This window comes from Convolutriloba macropyga, chromosome 3 (assembly GCF_964194025.1).
Source record: "Convolutriloba macropyga chromosome 3, txConMacr16.3, whole genome shotgun sequence".
NCBI lineage: Eukaryota > Metazoa > Xenacoelomorpha > Acoela > Convolutidae > Convolutriloba > Convolutriloba macropyga.
The window spans coordinates 13,465,479-13,488,094 of NC_134470.1; the positions used below are offsets into that span (position 1 = coordinate 13,465,479).

The following is a 22,616-nucleotide window of genomic DNA, read 5'->3' on the forward strand; positions in this document are numbered from 1 at the left end:
GAAATCATTAAAAGTGTTTTATTTGAGGTGTAGGTGGATTTTTATCTTGGTTTTAATTTTGATTAAGTTTGCTTTTTTTCTAGAAACGATTGAGTTTCTCAAAAGTCACTCAAATTTGTAATGTAAACTTAAAAAACCTAACTACCGCCATATCGATCAGATTAAAAAACTTTTACTATGGTTCGGAATATTTAACATAAAATATCTACTTATAATCATCGTAGTTATTCTACAAAAATATGGTGACATTGAAAGAAATCCAGGTCCATCAAATTTGGATAGAATAACAACAAATGAAAATTACAATGGTGAGTGTGCGAGAAAATCGGAGTTCCCCAGGTTTTGGTATATGAATTGTAGAAGCCTCAATAGTAAACATGAGCAATTGTCCCGTTTTTTGAAAAATTTTAATGAAACCTCATTCCTAGTTGTTACCGAAACATGGATAAACGAAAAACTGACATTCCGAGTTTTAGATGTGCAATAGTCATCACTTCATTCACCAACCAAGATCATCATTAACTAATGTACAGAGAGGTGGAGGGGTAGATATTTGGGTTCCCAAACAGTTTGAAGTAAAAATGAGAAATGATTTGGACACAATCAATAGAAGTTTTTTTGAGTCAATGTGGACTGAAATTGGTAAGCCTTTAACACAAAAACTACTCAATAATGTAGCATACTGACCCAGTGTAAATCTTTCTAATTTTTTCTGAATGAAATGACTGTAGAAATCTCAAATGTGTATTCGTATACAGATAATCTAATTTTATTAGGAGATTACAATATAAACTTGTTAGGCACAAAAGGTAGACAGTCACTTGATATTTTCACAGCAAAGAATGGGCTATGTTACGTTAATGAAACGGAGGCAACATGGACAAATGGTGAAAAATATTCGGTAATTGATCACTGCTTTATCTCGAAGAACCAAATTTTTGAAGCCAGTGTTCTAGAGTCGACTCTTGGAGTTGATCACTTCACAATAGTATACCAGTCATCATTAAAAATAGATCACAGTGATAAGAAAAGGCAGTTTTTGATACGTAATACCAAGAAAAATTCAAGATCAAATTTCAATCGTGACATTGCGCTGCAAGATTGGTCGCTTATGTACCAGATAAATGAGCCGAACGAAATGTTTTTAAAATTTATCAAAATTTTTGAAAATATACTGAGTTGTCATGCACCCTTGAAGTTGGTAGAAAGTAGTACCAAAAAACAACAAAAGCAATGGTTGACAAAAGAATTACGTTGTGTCATAAATGAAAAACACCGTCTCTTGGGAAGAAAAACCCAAAATCAGAGATTTATAACTTTTACAAATCTTTACGCAATTCAGTGAATAGAAAACTGAAAAAAGCTGCAGATGATTACACAAAGAATTTTTTTCCAGCAGCTACCAACTTCAAGAGAACAATGAAAATTCATCAAAAACAGGATCAATTCCTACAGCCAAATAGAAAAAATTGACAAATTAAGAGAAGATAGTCATTTTGTTGAGGATGACAGAGAGATTGCCAATGTTCTTAATAATTGTTTTGCGAGACTAGGATTATACAAAGGCAAATACGTTGCTCCAAACTGTTCTTCACTAACATTTGATGGACCGGAATTTATCTTCCGACCAGTCACCAGAAAAGAATTGTATAATGTTATTGATAATCTACCTAAGCATAAATCTCCCGGACCGGGCTATATACCAGCATGGGCGCTAAAAGATAGTAAACTGTATATTGGAACTCATTTACAATTTGTCGTCAATGAATGTATAAACAAAAGCACGTTTCCTAATATTTTGAAAACAGCGCATGTTACACCTGTCTATAAAAAGGGAGACCGACTAGAACCAGAAAACTATCGACCCATATCAGTCACACCAACTCTAGCAAAAAATTTTGAGCGATTACTACTTGAACAACTAACTCACCACCTAACTCTTAATTGTCTGATTAACAAGAATCAATTCGGCTTTCAAAAGCAAAAGTCCTCTCTCGATACTTTCATTTCATTAACTGAAAAGATAAACCAATGCGTTGACGAAAACGAAATTGTTGTCACACTCTTTAAATAAGGTTATCAGAAAAATGGCTTCAGCAATCAGATCATTATATTTGGTTCGTTATCAGGTACCGCTAAAAACAAGAATAAATCTTTTTAAATCACTAGTTTTGTCTCATTTAGATTTTAGCGCAATTTTTTTTCAAAATTTACCATCTTACTCTATTGACCGAATTAACAAACAGATAAACTGGGGATAAAAGTTTGCTTTATGAAAACCAAATACGATACTGCCAGAGATCTACTTCTGGAGACTAAAATTCTTCCAGCAGAGCTCCAAATAACAGGGGTGTCTTTAAATAGGTTTTTCAGTATTCTCCAATAAACAAGAAATCGCTCTAATAAACATTTCAGATTTTTAGAAAACGTGCCTATTATTGTAAACAAACGAACCCATAACCTTTTCTTAGAACAAAAATGTAAGTCAAAATGGAGTAATGGTTCAATTGTTCGTAACTTTATTCGAAAATGGAACACACTTCCAATTACAATTAGAAAAGAAACGTCGAAGACCAAATTTAAACAAAAAGTTACAGCGGAAATGCTTAAACGACACGAAAGAGTTCCAATAGACAGAAGGGTTGCAGGATTTAAACATATTTTTAATTAAATTATTTTACGAAAACCGAACCTTAGTTTGTTATAAATTAGAAAAAAAATAATGTTTGATTAATAAATTTCTAACATGTAACATTAACCAAGTGGTTAGTTTAATTTACATGTTTGCAGATTAAAATATATATATATATATATATATATATATAATTATATAATTATATATATATATATAATTAGATTTAAAATCTATTAAATCTTTATTATTGATCTCACAAATACTTTAAAAAAATCAAAACAAATATTTTTTGTATGATTACGCAGCTTTATTTTGAACAAATATATTTAAACAATGGCAACGTTTAGTAGAGGGGTCAAGTAGTATGAAAATTTGAAGCGATGTTTCTCCAGAAATTCTTGATCAAATAAAATTTTCAACTTATTCGGATGTAAACAGATGCAATGCTATCAAAAGGTCACGATGATAAAGCTGCTAAACAACTGCATCAAATAATTGATTTAGGCGCACAATTGCTATAGAAAAAATGAAGAAGAGCTATAACCTGCTTCAATACTACAACATATCTTTCGTATAAATAATTCATATTATATACCTCAAGAATAGGGACATATGATGCCACAAAATCAACTTCACCAAAAAAAAGTCTTTGCTATATGTAAATCTAAATTTAGAACTCACTTAAAATTTAATAAATTTCCTTATAAAGAAACAGCGATATTGATCAACTTATACTTTGTCAGTTAAACTTGATTAAAATACCAAGGTGACTTGCTCCGTAAAAATTTCACAATAAAATACAATCTTTCGAAAAATTTTATTATTGAGACTGTTATATTTTCTCAAGTTTGATCCATTTTCAAAGACAACAAGGACTGGTTTTCAAAATTTATTGTATTTTGTATTCGCGTATGAGATTGTACGGTTGCTTAAAAAACTAAAAAATGTGTGGTTTATACTCGCATTTATCATGAAAGTCAATTTTGGGACGTTGAAACTCATGTATGGCAGTGAACCAAAAATTTTGGAATCGAAGTCAGGAAAAATTAGTTAGAGATATGGCTTTTACATCGATGATAAATGAGAATTCAATGATATTGGACTAAACAACAAGGAAAGGGTTGTAAACGGTTACGGATTGTTTACACTCCGGTGAGCAATAGCAAAGTTCAAGAATTAATTTTATCAAAAATGAACATTACAAATCCAAAAGATTTTATATAATCAGACATTGATTTTTACTGCATCAAAAAGTTTCTCTAATTCGAATGAGTTTTGAGGATCAGTTTGACAAGATTCTCAATGTATTGTCAATAAACTGGATGAGTACTCATTCGAAGCTATCGAAAAAGAACAAAAATTTCTCATTTTCAAATACTGAGCCTAATCCCCCTGTGGGACCTTGTATCATACCAATACTAGTCTTGACGCTGAAATTTCTTACCAGTTCGTCTCCGCTCACATGCACCGCGTGATGATCAGACCAAATGGAGAGAGCAAAACGAGAGCAAAAAGGGACCGACGGGTTCTGTGAGCCTTGAAATAAGTAATTTAGAGCCCAGTTTGGTTGTTTAACAGAAAATTGACGCACAACTTTGGTCGTCTCATCAGGAAATGGTTTGGCGTTAAGGGTTTTTCGTCAATCAAACTGCTCCAAACACGTGACAAAAGACGTGATTTCGGCATTCCTTCTTCCTCCGCTAAAATTGTATGGAGGACAAAAAATGTTAGCTTACGGTTTCCCAGAACAACAAGCAGGCTTTGTATGCTGACTGCAGTGGTCGTTCCAAAACTCCTCGGAGGTGCTGTGCTAGAGCTGGATTGAACCTTCACAGGATGTTCTGTTGCGGCGGCTGAAGTCGTATTTAGTCAATGTTTGGCTTGTAGTTTCTCTGAAATTTGAGTTTCTTCGCCTGGTTGGCACCAACAAAAATTTTTCCGATGTCTGAAACAATCTGATCTGGGTATTTTCAATAACATAAAAAGGCTTCAATTGGTCAGTAACAAACAGTCAGTTGAGAAGTTTTTGAAAACTCTGAGACGAACTGCTCTTCTGATCAATCGAGTAAACATGCAAATATAATTGAGTTCTGGCTGAGCAATTGGTCTTATCTATTCCAGTGTTCACAATTGTTTAGAGCATGGCGTTGTCCAGCAAATGAAAAGTGGGTTCAGAAGACATCCTCGGTCTGATTTTTCTCATTTTATCTGCTCTCCAGCGTAAATTTCACCAAATTTGTTAGATCGTTGCGGATAAGTTCCGACTATGAAGAAAGCCTCCTGTTTATATATATATATATATATATATATATATATATATATATATAAATATATATATATGTATATATATATATATATATATATATATATATATATATATATATATACACTTATATATATCACTTATATATATATATATATATATATATATATATATATATATATATATATATATATATATATATATATTTAAATATATGCGCACAAACATATTCAGTTCCCGAGATCTCCGCGGTCGTGATGTGTTTTTCTCGATAAACAGCTTGGCAACTGGGCACTTGCGCTGAGTATCAGAGGGCGTTTTCTGTAAAAGGTAAATCATTGCTTTTTCAAATCGTCTCTCAAACCTAAGCAGTCCGTCGCTGTCAAAAACTTTTTGTGATCTTTTTTCAATTCCGATCGTCTTTTAGAGACAACAATTGGTTCTCAAGAGTATATTGTGTGGCGTATTCTTGAATAAGCTTATACGGTTGTTAAAGAAAACCTTACACAGGTGTGGAATATTCTTTTCTCTTCCCGTATTTTCAAAAAAACTTTAGTGTGGCACGATGAAAGTTGAGGTTTGGTATCGAAAGTCTTGATAAATCTAGGTTTGAGATATGACTTTCACAAAGACGACAGATATGAACTCAATAAACTTGAACTAATTAAAAGTGGAAACGGTTTGGGTATTAAAAGGTTACAGAACGTTTACAAATTGAATTAAGTCTCAAACCGCTTGAATTATGAGATTCAAATGACAAAAATGCTTGATAAGCTGAGAGTTTTTATAATGGGAAATCATTACTAGTTTAAATTTAGTATCGAAGTATGAGTATCGAAGTCCAAACAAAAGCTTTAGATAAAGCCAAAACGGACAAGTGTTCAGAAACACCTTTACTGTGATGATTGCAAAATTTGTTTGAAAAATCTTGATTTGCGAATCACGTTTAAATAATGTGTAATCGTCAAAAAATTGACTTAAAATGACTTTTTAAAATGACTTTTTTTTCACGATCTAAAGTATTCTAGTAGAATACTACAAATTTTTGTTTTTTTTGCATGAGAGATCAATCAACTCAACGACTTTGGTTGATAATCGGAACATTTGTGTCATCTCATCAGAAATTTTTTCTAGCGCCATATTCAATTGCATACATTTTAGAAAAATCTGAACTATAAGACAGAGAGCAAGAGTCTGTTAAAAAGAACCAAAAAAACTGTTAAAGAAACCAACAAATGTCTCAGTATTTGTTTTTCCACCGCCATGCCTCGAAAAAGTTCTTTTAAAGAAATTTTTTTCTTTTCAATTCATCAAAGAACTTGGGGCTGGAAAAAGTTGAACCAGTTGCCAATAGTGCTGGCAAAAAAAATTTTAACAAAGAAAGTGCATATTTTTTTTTGCAATGAAAAACAAGAAAAAGCAATACTTATTTAGAACAAAAAGTTTTGTTTTTTTTTAGTACATTCCTTATCGAGAAACCAAACTACTTACGAAAGTCAGCGACAACAGGACATACTTAGTTGAGGAAGAGCTTGCAGATTACAATTGAAGCATATTACAATGAGATGATTGAAGATAATTGAATTTAAAGAGCGTTACGTGGAAGTACAATGCAACGGCAGCCCCTCATTTTGTAGGTGCATAAGAACGATTGGTTAGAAGTTGCATCAACTCTGTGTATGATATGGTGAGGAACTCTTTGGTCACGGAAACTGTTCTGTCAACTAGGATGTTTTTGTCTTTGTTACGCAGTAAATGAATGAATTTCATCCAATCAGAATCGAGTATTTCTAAACTTTAAAATAAGATTTAAGTATGTTCTAATATACGTAGAAAGTTCCGAAAAAGTTCATTTAACCTAATTTTATGTAAATGTAACCACTATATGAATCGATTAAGCTGGTTTTCGGCTTAATATTTTCTGGGTTTCTAGACAATTGCCGATTGAATACGAACTGTTTTGAAGTCAATGACATCAGACGAACAAATCTGTTAAATGAGCATCAAAAAACCTTGCCGTCTAAATTTTCACTTGTTACATTGATCGTTAATGCTTAATACGTTGCTTACAGTTGAATATAAATACGTTTCGATTGAATAAATTGAAGCTTTCGGAAGAGTGTTTTCACCTTCAATATTGATGCCGCTCCCGCTTATGAACGCAACGCTTTAGCCTAATTGTTGTGATAAACGTATTTAGTTTGAACGATCGTTTGAATAAATTAGGACGGGCGGTCCTTGTTCCTGTTTGGCCGAGAAAAAATGAGTTAGTGAGCTCTGATTTTACGTGTGATTGCACCCTTTGGATTTTACCCACAACGGAACCCGATTGTTTGTTCCACGTGTCGCCTACGAACAACAATTACAGGTGTTACCCTGGACCGACTTTTACCGCCGTCAACGAAACGAAACAGGAATTGTACGGGTTCAAAGACCAAACTTGAGGACACCTAAAGAGTGTCAAAAGAACTTCAAAAAAATTCAGCCCACCCAAACTACTATCTGTGCGCAGACGTATCAGATGTGTTGGATTGCAGCTTATAACTCCAACCTCTCGAAGCAGATGCTAAAAGGTCCTGACAAAAGAAGGATGACAGTACTAAAAAAGTGGTGGCCTCATCTGAATCATTACCAAAACTGTAAGACAGAACATTAATAAATATTTTTGCTGATTTGTGTGAATTAATTAGATTTATCATTTAGACGGCAAGAAACCCAACCCGTGGATTTTTTTGACATTGGTGTAGTAGAAGTAAACTAATCTTTGAAAAAAAACTTTGGTAAGGGGGCCCACAAATTTTTAGACAAAAAAACATCAATTTCGAAAATTTTTGGCCGATTTACCAAAAATTCAAGAAAATGATATAGTCTGTTAGTATATCAAAAAAGTACCTCTGATATAGAGAAAATTGAGAGAAAATAATGCTAAATCGTTCAATTTTGAAAATTTTTGGTCAATTTTGATGCAAATCTTAAAACTAAAGAAAATCAATACCGAACATTGATAAACCGTATTTTTGAGTTTAAAACCGTCCAATTCACTGGAATACCGTTCTGTTATCAAGAATTTGCAAAAAAATTGACCAATATTTGAAAAATTGGACAAAAGCATAAAAATTTGACAAGGTCGTCAAAAATCAATTTCTCCAACAAGAAGGTTCGATAATTGAGTGAAACTCAATTAACACAGAAAAAGTTGTGAAAAATTTCACAACCTCCGGCCTACAGATGAAAAAAAACGATTGAATCCCAATAATTTTTCTCGTCGCTCGTTTATGTACCGTTTCGTGCGCGTCCTTTTTGTCCTTTAAATTTTCAGTTCTCCGTATTCCCTTTTTCAATAACGTCGCTCTCACAAAACTTCGCTTTTCGTTTTCTCCGTCCACTTTTCTGAATTTCAGTGTAGTATGTCATATGTGATAAAGTATGTTGTTGTTTTGCTGTAGTATTTTAAGTTTTATAGCTTTCTAGGGTGTGACTTAAGTTTATTCTCGAGTTACGGCTGGATTGTCCTTTGACTTTTCAACTTTACTTATTTACTAGCCCTCCTGTTGTAGTATTTTGATTTTGCTGCTCTATGTTTGTGTGTACCTGTATGATTGCTAGTTGGTTTGGTCTTGTTACCTTCTAGGGTGTGACTTAAGTTTGTTCTCGAGTTACGGCTGGATTGTTTCTTGACTTTTCCAACTGTCTTAGTCTACAAATACACTATTGTAGTTCATTCAATTTTGCTGTAGTTTGTTTAACACCGTTAGTATGCTGATTGTTTGTTTTGGTTTGGGTTTTGCTAGGATGTGACTTAAGTTTATTCTGTAGTTACGGCTAGTAAATTTCTCGACCTTTTCATCCTTTTAGTGTACTACTGCATTGCCGTAAAATAATTTGTCGTTAAATTTGTCGTTATGAACCCATTATGAACTATATTAGATTGTCTTGCAGTAGCTTCTCTCCTTCTTCCTAGGGTGTGACTTAAGTTTGTTCTGGAGTTACGGCTAGGTTGCTTGCTTGAGTTTTTGCTGTGGTCTGCTCACATAGTTCTTTCCGAACTCATTTCCCGCCCGTTCTTTCCCACCGTCCCGTTTCGTTCGTTTTCCTGCACGTCCCGGTTCCGTTTTGTCGCACGTTGCTCGCTCGACTTCTCGTCTGTCCCGTTTCCGTCACGTTGCGCGTTGCTCGCTCGACTTTCCGTCCGTAACGTCTCCGTTTCGTCGCGCGTTGCTCGCTCGACTTCCCGTGTGTCCTTTGCCTCCCTCCGCGTTGAGCGCATAGCGTTCAGCGCTCCACTTCTTTTTTTGTCAGGCACAGTGTGCTCTACGACCTTCTTTGCTCTTTGGGTGGTTTGTTTTACAGACTGTCTACAGTGTGCTGTGTTTGATATCTTTTGCGTTGGGTTCGTTTTGCGTGTATTAGGTTTGTTTGGAGTGTGCATATAAAATATAACCGTGTGCAGTGGTCTGCGCTTTGGAAAAAATAACATCATGATGTCTAATAAACTTGATCAAAAAGTCAAAAAGTTGTACGCTGCCAGGTCAAAGCGTGAGGCTGAATTGCATGCTATACATGAAAATAGCTTTCATTGTATAAATGGTCAAAGTAGGCGAGTGAAAGTTGAACGCCTAGTAACAAAGTGCAACGAAGCATTTATGACCGTTGTAGACAAAAATGAGGACCTGATGGCATTCGCTGGAAAAACGGAGGATCCAAGTGCACTTGTTCCTTCACTAGAGTCTTACTTAGAGGCAATGACAACCAAGAACGACAAGATCCTCACTTCAGCACGAAACTACATCAACTCTGCTGATGATAAAGTGAGTGAGTTTCAGGAACCGAGGGCTTCCATTCGTTCTAGACTTCCCTCAATTATGACATCGTCAAAAACATCTAGTCAGCGTAAACATGATTACGTAATTGCTAAGATGAAGCGTGAAGAAATTGAAAAACAGAATGAGGCAGCCATTCGCCTTGCTAAACAGAAAAAGCAAATGGAATTGGATGAACTGGAGGAAAACAACAGGACACGGTTGGCAGAGGCAACTCTGCAAGAATTTGAGTTGCTGGACGCCGTTTCTAAAGGTAGCCAATCTGAAACAACTGCAAGTGCTAGGAGCTCAATGAGAAGTGAAAAGGCTGTCCAAGATTGGATCAACACCTCACTTGCTTTAAGTTTTCACAATGAGGAGAAAACTAGCGAACCTCAGGTTATGATTGACCCTCCAGAATGTCCTAGCCACAACAACGGCAAAACAGTGGAAGATCAGAACACTGAAATTTCAAGGCATTCCATTCCAAAAAATTGTCGTGGCAAATACATTTTAAGCAATGAGACCTTGCAGCAACTCGACCCCTATTATACTCCACCTGAAAATTTTTTGGCTGCTGCTAACACACAGGCGTTGTACCAGGCGCACCTAAGGGCGCAAATGAATCAAACATGCCAGCAAGGCACGGCGCTTCCAAGCATAACTAACCAAGGAACCGCGGATAGTCAGCTGCCTTCTGTACACGCCCCAGGGGCTTCTTCACCGCCCGTTCAACAGCCCATTCCAAAACAAACGTTCGCACCACAACAAAATCAGAATATTACAACCGAAGTTTTTCCCAACGCACAACTTCAAATTTCGCAATCCAGGGGACCTGAAACATCAAGTCTGCCCGAGAATGATTCGGCCCAGCGTATATGCCTCCGACAACAAATTAATTTTGTCCCCCGAGCACCAAACGCCACTCTTCCTCCTTTTCCGACAACAAATCATCCAGCCGCCGCAATCAACGTTCCCATGCACCCAAGCGCCCCACCAAGTCCGAACATTCAACAGCACAACTCCAAACCCGCTCATCCTAACGTCCTTCCGATCCCGAACCCAGTCTTCGCACCTAACCTCACTGCTCCAATCCCACACGCCCCTTTGATTAATCCTCCTCTCGTCAACAACACTTTCCAGAATAATAATAACCCAGTACACAAAGCTGTACGTTCCGTTGCTGCTCCTGTCCCAAATATGCCCAATATCCCATTTGGCCAAAACTTTGTGCCAAATATGAGTCATTGGCGGTTTCCAGAGCAAAAACCGTCAATAGTCAACCAAGACACAACCACCGTGAATAGTCTGCCTCCAAAAATACACACCCATATCGCACCATCAAGCACTTATGTTCCACTACGAATTTATCAGAATTCGCCCCTTTTGATTGATATGCAATCACCATCTGGCGCACAGCAGGAAAACCCGATCGCGACTACTAGTAATGTTGTACCTGGTCTAGGTACTCCGGTTTTTCAGCCAACATACCCCTGTGTTGGGCCCACTCCGTTGAGTTGGAGGGGTCCGCAGGTGTCTGCTCCTGCCCCTTCGATACCAGACAATGCGTCATTGATTAGGGAACTGGCTGATGCGATAACAAGTAAGAAAACGACCCTTTGCCCGGGTGGAAACTTGCAGAGTTTAATGGCGACCCATTAAGGTGGCATGAGTGGTACGGTCAATTCAAAAGCGCGATTGACTCGCAGTCGCTCACTGATGACGTTAAATTGACATACCTTGAAACACTCGTCACTGGTAAAGCAAAGATTGCAATCGCCGAGTTTGCTTACTGTGGTTTAATGTACAAGGATGCACTAAGGACTTTGGAACGTAAATTTGGCCAGCCACAGGCAGTCGTAAGTGCACACTTGGATAAACTAAGCAACTTTCCGCCTCTTAAAATGCACAATAGTTATAACATCATTAACTATTCTGCAGCCATATCCAGCCTCGTTGGGGTTTTCAAGTCACTATCGTATGATGCTGATATGAAGAGCGCTTCCCTACTTAACCAAGCAGTACAGAAGTTACCACCAAACATGAAAGAGTCATGGTCGCTCTTTACGGTTAAGAAGCACTGGGTTAAGCTTACCCTCCTTGACTTTAACGATTGGCTTAAAGAAAAGACTGAGGCCCATGATCTTATGAAACAAAGTGCAACCAAGGCCAAACCTGAAGAGAACAGAACTTCAGTAACCAAGACCAAAACAGCCTCAAAAGTGTTTGCATCAAATTCACAACAAAGGGAAACAAAGAAACAAATGTCATCTTCTTTCACAAACAATTACTCTCGGTTCAATGTATGTAAAGGTAACCACCGGCTATGGGAGTGTCGAGTTTTCAAAGAAAATACCCCAACCCAGAGAGCTAAGTTGGTGGCCGATAATAAACTTTGCTTTTCGTGCTTACGTGATAAGCACACATTCCGCCAGTGTCCTCAACCAAGAAAGTGCCGAGCAGAAGGGTGTAATAGTTCGCATAACTCACTATTGCATGGAGCAGATAGGGTTTTCCCAACAAAAGAGTCAACAAATCCAAATAATATCCAGTCTTCTGGCAACACAGGTCCAAATAAAGCAACTACTAGTTAACAGCCGTCTAATAGGACCAAAACAATGTCATCTGTTACTGATGTTAAGGGGCTCCTTCAGGTAACGGAATTGCAGTTGGTCAATTCGTCCGGTTTAGATACCAAGGCTTTAGTATTGTGTGATACCGCCTGCAGTAACTCTTGGGTGGCCGGTAGTCTAGCAGATAGACTCGGTTTGCACGGTAAAGCACTAAAGCTAACTGTCAAGGGTATTAATACCGAAGAAGTAGTTGACACTAGGATTGTCGAAGTTACTGTGAAACCAAGAGAACATCAAGATTTCGAACCATTTACCATCAACCCTTTCGTTAAAGAGAGTCTGAACGTCGGCTCTGATATAATTAATGTACAGGCCCTGCAAGAGAATTACCCACTCTTAGCGGTCCTTAATCCCGTGACATATTCCTATGAAGACATTGAGATGATACTCGGACAAGATGTCTATCATGCCATCCGCCCGTTAGAATACTTCTTTGCCGATGAGAAGCGTTCACCCGTTGCCGTACGCTTACCCATAGGTTGGGTCTTAAGCGGTCCGTTACCATCAAGTTCGTGTTTAACCTCAACGTGCTTTAAAGTGAATATCGAACAGAACAATGAGTTAGCAAGTCAAGTAAAATCATGGTACGACATTGAATCATTTGGAGCAAACAAGCAGGTAGACTCAAGATCTGCAGCAGACGCAAGGGCTCAAGAAATTCTCGACAGTACCACCATACACAATGGCCTGAGATACGATGTCGGAATGCTGTGGGCAGCAGACAACATCCAGCTCCCAAATAATTACTTCTCCTCCCTTGTGCAACTAAAATCGCTCGAAAAACGTTTGGCCAAGGATGAAGACCTCAGAGAGAAGTATACTAGTACCATCAAGGAAGACCTAAATAAGGGGTATGTAATTGAGGTTCCGGACGCTCACAAGGTTGAGAGCCCGTCTGATAAAGAGTGGTACCTACCCCCCATCCGGTTTTAAACCCGAACAAACCAGGTAAGGTGCGTAGGGTGCTCAATGGAGCAGCAAAAATTCATGGCGCTTCAATGAATAAATCTTTGCTCACTGGCCTTGATCTGCTCCAAAATCTTATTTACGTACTTCTTCGCTTCCGACAACATCCATATGCCGTCTCTGCCGACATCGAGGGAATGTTTCTACAGGTTGGTGTATTACCATCAGATCAACCATCACTTCACTTTCTGTGGCGGGAGGACCCCAAAACTGACGTTGTAGTGTATCAATATACGCGCCATATATTCGGGGCTAAAGACTCGCCCACATGCGCCAACTATGCATTACAACTCACTGCGAGAGACAATGCCAAGTTTTACCCCGAAGCTGCAAAAGCCGTCCTTGAAAACTTCTACATGGACGATTATCTTGACTCAGTGGAGTCTCCCGAGAAAGCCATCAATGGATCGAAGGAATTGGTACATCTTCTCCATCTCGGTGGGTTCAAGCTTACAAAGTTCGTAAGCAAGGTACCAATTCTGGCTGACCGAATTGATGGTTCCCCTCAATCTACTGAGCCCAAGGTTATTGTTTCATGTCAGGAGGATTCATCGCATGTGCTAGGGTTAAAGTGGGATCACACTAATGACACTTTAGTTGTGAGTCGGGGTACAAGCTGCGCTATCACCAAGTCCCTCACGCAACGCTTGGTCCTAAGTCTTGTCTCGAAAGTCTTTGACCCCATTGGTCTTGTCGCACCGTTTACCGTCGGTGCGCGACTGCTCTTAAAAGACATCTGGCGTGTCACAGGACAACAATGGTATGACGAGCTCCCACAGGACATGGTTCAAAGATTTTTGGTCTGGAGTGCGGACTTACCAAAGCTTGAAAACATCAAAATTCCTCGAAGTAACTTTAATGGACGCTTTGATAATACAGAGTTGCATATGTTCGGTGACAGTTCCCAGGATATTTTTAGTGCCGTCGCATTTCTTCGAGCCCGAGTAACAACTCCTACGGGCAAGATAAAAACAGAGCTTGCGTTTGTTTTGGGGAAAGCGCACCTGGCGCCAATGAAAGTAATGACTGTCCCTAAACTGGAATTGCAAGCAGCTCTACTTGCCGCTCGGCTGAAGAACGAAATTATTCAGGCACTTACTGTAACTGTTAACCAAGTATTCGTGTGGACAGACAGCACGACCGTCCTCCAATGGATTAACTCTAATGAAAAACAACCAATTAACTCTAATGAAAAACAACAATTACAACATTGTTGCAAACCGTGTTTGAGAAATTTTGGACTGTACCAGCGTTGACCAATGGAACCACGTCGCAACTAAGGATAATCCAGCTGACGCTGGCACGCGTGGGATGTCCGCTGAAGCTTTGCAACTAAGCAGTTGGGTCAAAGGTCCACATTTCTTAACTAATTCACGTTTCCCTTTCGTACCGAACAAAGACGTCATTAATAACATCAAACTTGGCGCCAACCAAGCAGCCATTATAGAAGACACTGTTTCTCTCGCTACATCTGTTAAAAAACAGACAACTCCCGTTCCGTCGTTATACCCATTTGATTTGTTTAGTTCTTACCAAAAGCACTTGCGCATTGCTGCATACGTTCTCCGGCTTTTGCCGAAACATGCCGGCTACCGTAACCCCGATGGTAGCATTACCGACCCTACTGAGCTTGACGAAGCCGAGCGTCATCTACAGTATTTGGTGCAAGGAGAGTCTTTTGAAGCCGAAAGAAAAGACCTTCTTGACAATAAATTCGTTAAACGGAGTAGCAGAATTGCTCCACATTCACCGTTTATTAGTCCAAATGGGCTAATCCGTTCCTCGGGCCGCATCAAGCGGTTAATTGAAGTTGGGTTTAACGTAAAGTACCCAATCATCTTAGATGCACGTCATCCGTTTGTAAAACTGTTCCTTGAACACACGCACGAAAGCATTATCATCAGGGCGTTGAATACCTAAGATCAATTGTTCATGAACACTATACAGTACTGAAATTAAGATCATCCTTGCGTTCCATCAAAGCACACTGCCTGAGATGCCGAGAATTCCAAGCAGTAACTATGCAACCAATCATGTCTGACTTACCTAAGGAGAGACTTGCTTACCAGTCCCCTCCCTTCACGAACTCTGGCGTTGACTACTTCGCGCCATTCTATGTTACTGTCCGGCTTACTATTGAGAAAAGGTGGGGCTTCCTCTTCACCTGTCTCACTACTCGCGCTGTCCATGTCGAGATAGTTACATCCATGGATACCAGTTCTTGTGTTATGGGAATTGAGCGGCTTGTGTCACGTAGGGGTACACCTGCCATGATTTGGTCAGACAATGGCACTAACTTTATTGAAGCGGAGAAAGAACTCCGAGAAAGTATTGAAAAGTGGAACGTTGTCAACATTGCAGCTGAGCTCGCTCACAAAGGTATAAAGTGGAGGTTCAATCCACCCAGCGCACCACATCAAGGTGGTATCTGGGAGAGGTTGGTACGCAGCTTCAAACGCGTGTTGTATACTATTCTTGGCACGCGTCGCCTCACGGATGAGTTACTGCATACTACCTTTTGTCTCGTGGAGAATGCTCTCAATACGCGTCCTCTAACACCCGTAAGCGCCGATCCGTGCGATTTGAACGCTTTAACGCCCAACCACTTTCTTTCAGGAGAACACTCTGCCTGTATTCCGTCTGTTGTCGGCAACAATGAGTTCGACCATCGTAAACGTTACGCCCGTGCGCAGTCGTACGCTAATGCGATCTGGTCCCGTTGGATCAAAGAGTACGTACCGACGCTGAACCGACGCTCTAAGTGGCAGACGCCTGCCGAGCAACACCTTAAGACTGGCGACTTGGTTTGGATAGTTGAGGAAACCAACCCCAGGGGTTACTACCCAACCGCTCGGATTGTGGAACTCCGTTACGGCTCCGATAGCGTCGCGCGCTCCGCCGTTTTACGTACGTCAACCGGTTCACTCGTCCGCCCGCTTGTAAAACTTTTATCAGTTTTCCCAACATCTTCTTCCGGGCCGGAGGATGTTACGCAGTAAATGAACGAATTTCATCCAATCAGAATCGAGTATTTCTAAACTTCAAAATAAGATTTAAATACGTTCTAATATACGTAGAAAGTTCCGAAAAAGTTCATTTGACCTAATTTTAAGTAAATATAATCACTATATGTATCGATTAAGCTGGTTTTCGGCTTAATATTTTTAGGTTTTCTAGACAATTGCCGATTGAATACGAACTGTTTTGAAGTCAATGACATCAGACGAAAAAACCTGTTAAATGAGCATCAAAAAATCTTGCCGTCTAAGTTTCACTTGTTACATTGAACTTGATAATGCTTATACGTTGCTTTATTCTAATAACACGTTGTTATATGACAAAAAATAGAGTTGAATTGAATCCTCGGACTACTGATTGTTTTGCATCGTCAGAGTTTATAGTCTTGAACAGAAAATTAGCTCTATCAAGTGGATTCTTTAGATCATAAAAAATGTAAAATTTTAGAATTTCCTCATTTTTTTTATATAAGATGTATCACGAAGAGAGTAATTGCCGACATTAGATATTCTTCAAATATGAAAATCAATTCGAGCGAAAGCAACAAAGAAGGTAATCTTGTTATGTTAGTCAGAGATGGCAATAAACGATGGCTTAACCAATTGGGTTGATTTACAGAGACCATCAAAGAATCTTAGGGTATGGAAATATCCGGGCACTCTAGAACAAACAATCAAGGCTTTCTCTGTGGAAAACAGGACCGGCGATAATAGTTCTGAAACGGCGCATATAATGCATAATCTTTCAGGTGGACAAAATTAGGTTTATTTATGAGCTAAACAGAATTAATAGAATTTGTTCACTGATAATTGATATGAAAGTGCTCCCCGTTTATAGAGCATATTTTCTAGATATTTTGTATTTGCTTGACTGTCATTGAAACTTGCTCTCATCATCTTCTTAGAAAGGGATTTCCGTAATTCAATGCATAATATGAGCTATTAAGAAAAACTCAAGAATTTTTCTATTAAAAAAGGTAGTATATAGTAAATTTTTGGTTTGGCAAAGCTAAATAATTGGTAATTTGCATTATCTGAATATCGTGTAATAGAACGATAATCTACGATATTGAAGATAAAAAGTTCGCAAAAACTAATTGCAAAATAATATATCCTGGCATATTTGAAACAGTTGCAATGAAATGGATGATGTAAAGATGTTTCTTTGTTTTAGGTGGACAGCCGTTATATTTTCAATATTTAAGTTTCAAAACCAGATATTTGTCTTCTTTCAGCCCAAAATACAAATTCTTCCCATAGTTTGGGCCCCGCCTTCGTGAAATCAAATAATAGGTGTCCGTTAGTGCGAGTGTCGTGACTATATATTCCTTTTTACCTCCGTAATCGAGCAAGTGCCTTAAAAACGTCCAGAGCAATTTTGATGTCATATATCAGCCTAGCATGATTTATAATTCTTCCCTATTATGCCCCCCCCTCCCTCACCGATAAGTTCTAGCCCCCATTTTTGTATTTTTTCGGTTTAATGAGGGTATATATTCTATACCCGCTAAGCAGGAGGCTAGACTATAGAGGGAAAGACTATAATTTCACATAACCAATACCGGTCAAAGACGGACTCAACAGGGGTGATAGTTTTGAAATCTATACAAAACACGTTGAAATCACAGTACAGCAACGCTACTTTTTAACAATTATAATACGAACAAGCTTGATTTGATCTCACCTGAAGTTGAAGAGCTATTAAGCAGCATTTTTTCGCCCAGTTTATGATGATAGTAAAGTTCGGTATTTATAACTTCAAGTTCCTGCAGCTGCAAATTGTAAAATTATGCCAAAATATGCATTTTTTTAACAATAAAAGCTCCACCTTAGACACCGAAAGTGCAAATTAGCATGTAGTTTGAAAGATTTTAACTTTTTGGCCTCTATGAAGGAAAGTAAGAGCTCAAAGGTAAATGCAGGTATGGTAATCGAACCATTTAAGAACCCAATTTATTTGAAGTTCTATTTTTGGAACACTTATCGGAACTGAGAGATCGATTCTTGATGTATATATAAATTAGAGAACGTCCGTTCTTTAATGATAATGAGCGCTGTGATGTGATAGTACAGGGTGATTTCTGTTCCGCTTTTTAGTTTTTATTTCTCATTTTCCGCTACAGATGGCTATAAAGATGGAAATTTTGGAAAATTCAATAGCAATATTTGTACAGCATTTAATAAATCAACAGAATAAAAGTAACATATATGAAGTCCGGGAGAAAATTTCTTTTTGCAGTGTTTCATTTGGTATGCGTATGGGTCTATTATTAGCTTTCAGCGGGTTTCCTTCGTATGATGTCTGTAACTTTGCCGATAAAAGCAATTTTAGCAAAATAGAAAATTTTGCAATTTTGCTGTTTAGTGCATGTATTAGAAATTGCTTCTGCTTAATCTTCTATTTGGAATGCAGATCCTGTGTAGGGTAAATGCACCACTTAGTTTGTTCATAAGGGGCTGGCTCGGGACATTTCCCTGGGCAAACGAATGAGAAAGAATCAAAATCTTGGGAAGTTTTCAATTAACTTAAGATTGTCAAATTTCACAGAGAAACCATACAAAATTTATCTGCTTGGAAAATGGTTGTGTGAATTTAAAAAAAACTCAAAAAAACTACCCTTGAGCTGTCTGCTTGCATAAATTCTGAAGTTTGTTTCTGCTCCATAGATTTTGATAAACTCTTCTTCTTCTTTGATGATGAAAAACTATTTTAGTGTTGATTTGTGCTTGGATAAATGAATAGTACTAAAATAGTACATAAAATCAAATTGTGTGATTGAAAAAACTAATTGCCCCCCTAATTAACGCTTTTTCAGATACAACGACAGCGATAATGATGTCATAACAACAAGCAAAAATACACGTTCTTTTTATAATACAAATAAATCATAAAAATTATATTTTTTAACAAAGATGTTAGTTTTTTTGTGCTAGAAAAAAAATGAAAGCGTCTTCATCAGAAGATAAGGCAAGTTTGAGTAATTCCGTTAAAACGACCCAAATTTTGCAGACCAATTAACAAGAGCTTTTAATTTTGGAATTTTATCAGCTTCATTACCACCTTTTTCGAATTGTTTGCACTGAAGTAACTTAAAAATTTTAAGCACGACTGTGTAGATTTAAAATTGAAATACGACTCTTACAGAGCCAGAAACTACAACACCGATACATTTTCGCTATTTTCATAGCCAGATTTACAGAACAAGAAATGCGATAAATTTTGGCAATTTACAAGCTAATAACTGCGTAGTTTTAATCTACATAGATTACCGCTTTTGGACACATTGACTTATTAGTGGATTGAAAAAAGATTAAAGACTCAGGGAAACTATCAATAACAATTTTCAGGGATGCATGTGCAATTGAAATAACGGATGCAAAAATCATGCAAATTTGCATAATAAGAATATAATAGAATGTTAATGCTGCTTTTAGATGTACTGAGTTCTTAATAGATTTTTTTATAAACGAAAGGTCAATTGCCACTATTAATAACGAGTAATGGAATCACAAGATTAAGTGCTTAATTTGCAAGTCTGCATATTTTTTGCGGTCGGTAATATAGGTGCCGTACTAACAAAAGTGCTAATTGCTACTTAAGATTACGTCAATTGTCTAAAATAGTAGCTGTTGTTGGACAGCTGACGTAATAGCCAATATATTTGGACAGTTGAGGCAACAGGTGATAGTATCAATTAACTGTTGACTTTATCACTATTAATGATCACTTTTCTTTTATGTCAGCTTTAAACGCTAAAGTGAGTCTAACCGGCGAAGTAAGTTCATCCCCGGGTTACCCGCTAAGAACTTTTCTTAGCAACCACATCCAAGCCATATATGGAGTTTGTGGTAATTTGGCAACAATATAGCTGACCTTGGAAAGAAGTCAACAATGCTCAAAGAACTCTTAATAAACCCATACATTGCACTCATCAAGACCATTCCGGAGAAAAACTCATCAAGACCATTCAAAAAATTGAAGTTCATTGTGTCCTGGGAACCGTATCCAAAACCATAAACATTTATGGTGCTATGTAAGACCATAAAGATGAAAGTCAATCAATACAAAAAAGGAGAACATTTAAGCTTGTGGCTACATTAACCTTCGAATACGGCAAATTAGGTTAGTGTATTTGTTTTTTTTTGGCACTCATATCCAACACCATATTTATCTGTGGTCTTGCTCATGATTGCCAAAAAATCCATGACCTCTAAAAACTCTTAAGAAATCTAAAATGCTTGAAATATTAAATCAGTCTTCGGAATAGGCAGGTAAAAAGTGTAAAGAAATATTCTGCAAAACAAACTTTTGTTTATCACAACCTTTCTATTTAAAAAACAAGAATCATAAAAACCATATATGGACAAAATAAGAACCATGTAAGAACCATGTGTGGAACATTTAAGAACCATGTAAGAATCATACATGGTACTAAAACCATAAGTACCATATATCGTCTAAAGCGCTTAAAGCTGAGACGTCTGTATAAGTTTTGTATGGATGTTGAAAGAACGCACAATGTGCATACCGGATTCTTGGATGCCATATAAGAATCATATATAGAAATCTTGGTAACCATAGCAACATCATATAAGAAAATTTTGTGTGGCCTGTTTGGGACCATATATGGTTCTTGGATATGGTTCCCAAGAATGGTAAGCCCGGGTCGGTGAATGTTTTGGCATTTCACTGCTCATGTTATTTATACTTACCAGATTTTCAATCAAAAAGGGAATGTGCAGCAATCATCGCTAGCAGATGTGATAATTGAGACCGTTAACTTTTTTGTCTAAGAAGAAAATAAGCATCAGAAAAATGAACTATTTTTTTCCGCATACCCATGACGGGGTTCGTTTGCAGAAAATAGCAAATATTTTAGCTTAGCCTAATTTCAAATTTGGAAAAAATTATTAATTTCCGTTTTGTCATTGTGTGAGTTGCCAAATTACCCTAATTTTGATTATCAATACTGACATTTTAATTCCTATTCTTGGAAGGTGAGACCATGTTACTTTGAGGTGTGCAATTTATAGTTTTCAAAGGCAAAAATTTCCTAGAGCTATTTTTTTAAGAAAATAGAACTTGCCATACCTATAACGCTGCCATTAATACTCCGCAAAAACCGATCTAAACCCTCATTTCAGGATCAAATTTGAGTATAAACCAACCGGTTACTGAAATGAAAAGGCAAATAAAGTCTCTCAAAACGAAACGTTGAACAATCAAAGGTATAGACTTTAACAAAATCGAATATAGATGATTTTGATTCAATTCCACGGAGCCTACAAAAAAGAGTAAATAGATGTCTCTTATATTGATTTCGTTGTTTTCCTCACGATTTTAAGTTTCCTCTTCAAAAGTTTAAAATTTACCAAATTTAAGGCTCCAAAACTCGCACACCCAGGGGGAGATAATCAGTTGAAGCCAATGAACAAAAAAATGTCTCATGGGTTGTGATCAACGTTCGAAGCGCTCAAAGTTAACTGATAAAATGGATTTAAATGATTTTCAGTTACCCAAACTGTTGACTAATCAATTTCCTCTTTAATGTAGACAAAAAGGCCAAAAATCGTCAAGAAAGCTGCAAATTGTAAAGCTCTTTCCCATTATAGACCCCTTCCCAGCATACTTGGACTGGAAAATATGGAACCCCAATTACCGTATTTCTTCCATAATTGAGGCCCTCAATGGGAAAGAGCGTCGCTAAGAGCAATTTTGTTGCAAGTGTTTCTACTATACCAGTGGAGGAATTTTTCACTTAATGCAAGAAAATCGAAAATAGCGAGACTTGGAGGCCAAGGTTAGTTTTTAACGCATTTGGCGACTGAATTTGTCATTTATTGATTTAGACGCGATTATAGAAGATTTGAAGCGTCTCATTTTGGATCTAGGAGGCTGCTTAGAGTCATGATAGCCTGCGTAATATCATATGAACAACTGATCGAGGCGTTTTGTTTTAATAGACTCTTTTATGACTTTATTGCTAACAATTTATCTGCTATTTGACGGGACAGGAAGTTGAAAAGACTTAGTTTGTTCATGAACCTGACACGAAAGGCAAAAATTTGATTCCGATCACGCCTTAACGTATTTATTTTTCAAGACTGCGTATAATTACGTCACGAGAAGCCTTGAAAATTAGTTCTTTTTTTCATTTCATTGAAAAGTAGTTCAATCGATTCCGGTCAAAACTAAACGACTGTTTTGAGTCTGATCATTAAATTTAACAAAGCCTTGAAAATTAATTCATTCGTAATGTATATGACGTTAGCAGATGCAATCTCTTTTAAAGCTTTGAGATC

General features: G+C 37.5%; 1 protein-coding gene across 1 annotated transcript in view; it reads right to left on the reverse strand.

The window, feature by feature from the left end:
- Positions 1-18,332, reverse strand: part of LOC142336875 (uncharacterized) — a 29,786-nt gene extending 11,454 nt beyond the window's left edge. Inside the window, exon 1 of the mRNA XM_075385837.1 lies at positions 17,998-18,332. Coding sequence (XP_075241952.1) covers positions 17,998-18,025 — 28 coding nt within the window. The 5' untranslated portion in view covers positions 18,026-18,332. The remainder of the gene's footprint in view (positions 1-17,997) is intronic.
- Between the last annotated feature and the right edge of the window lie 4,284 nt (positions 18,333-22,616).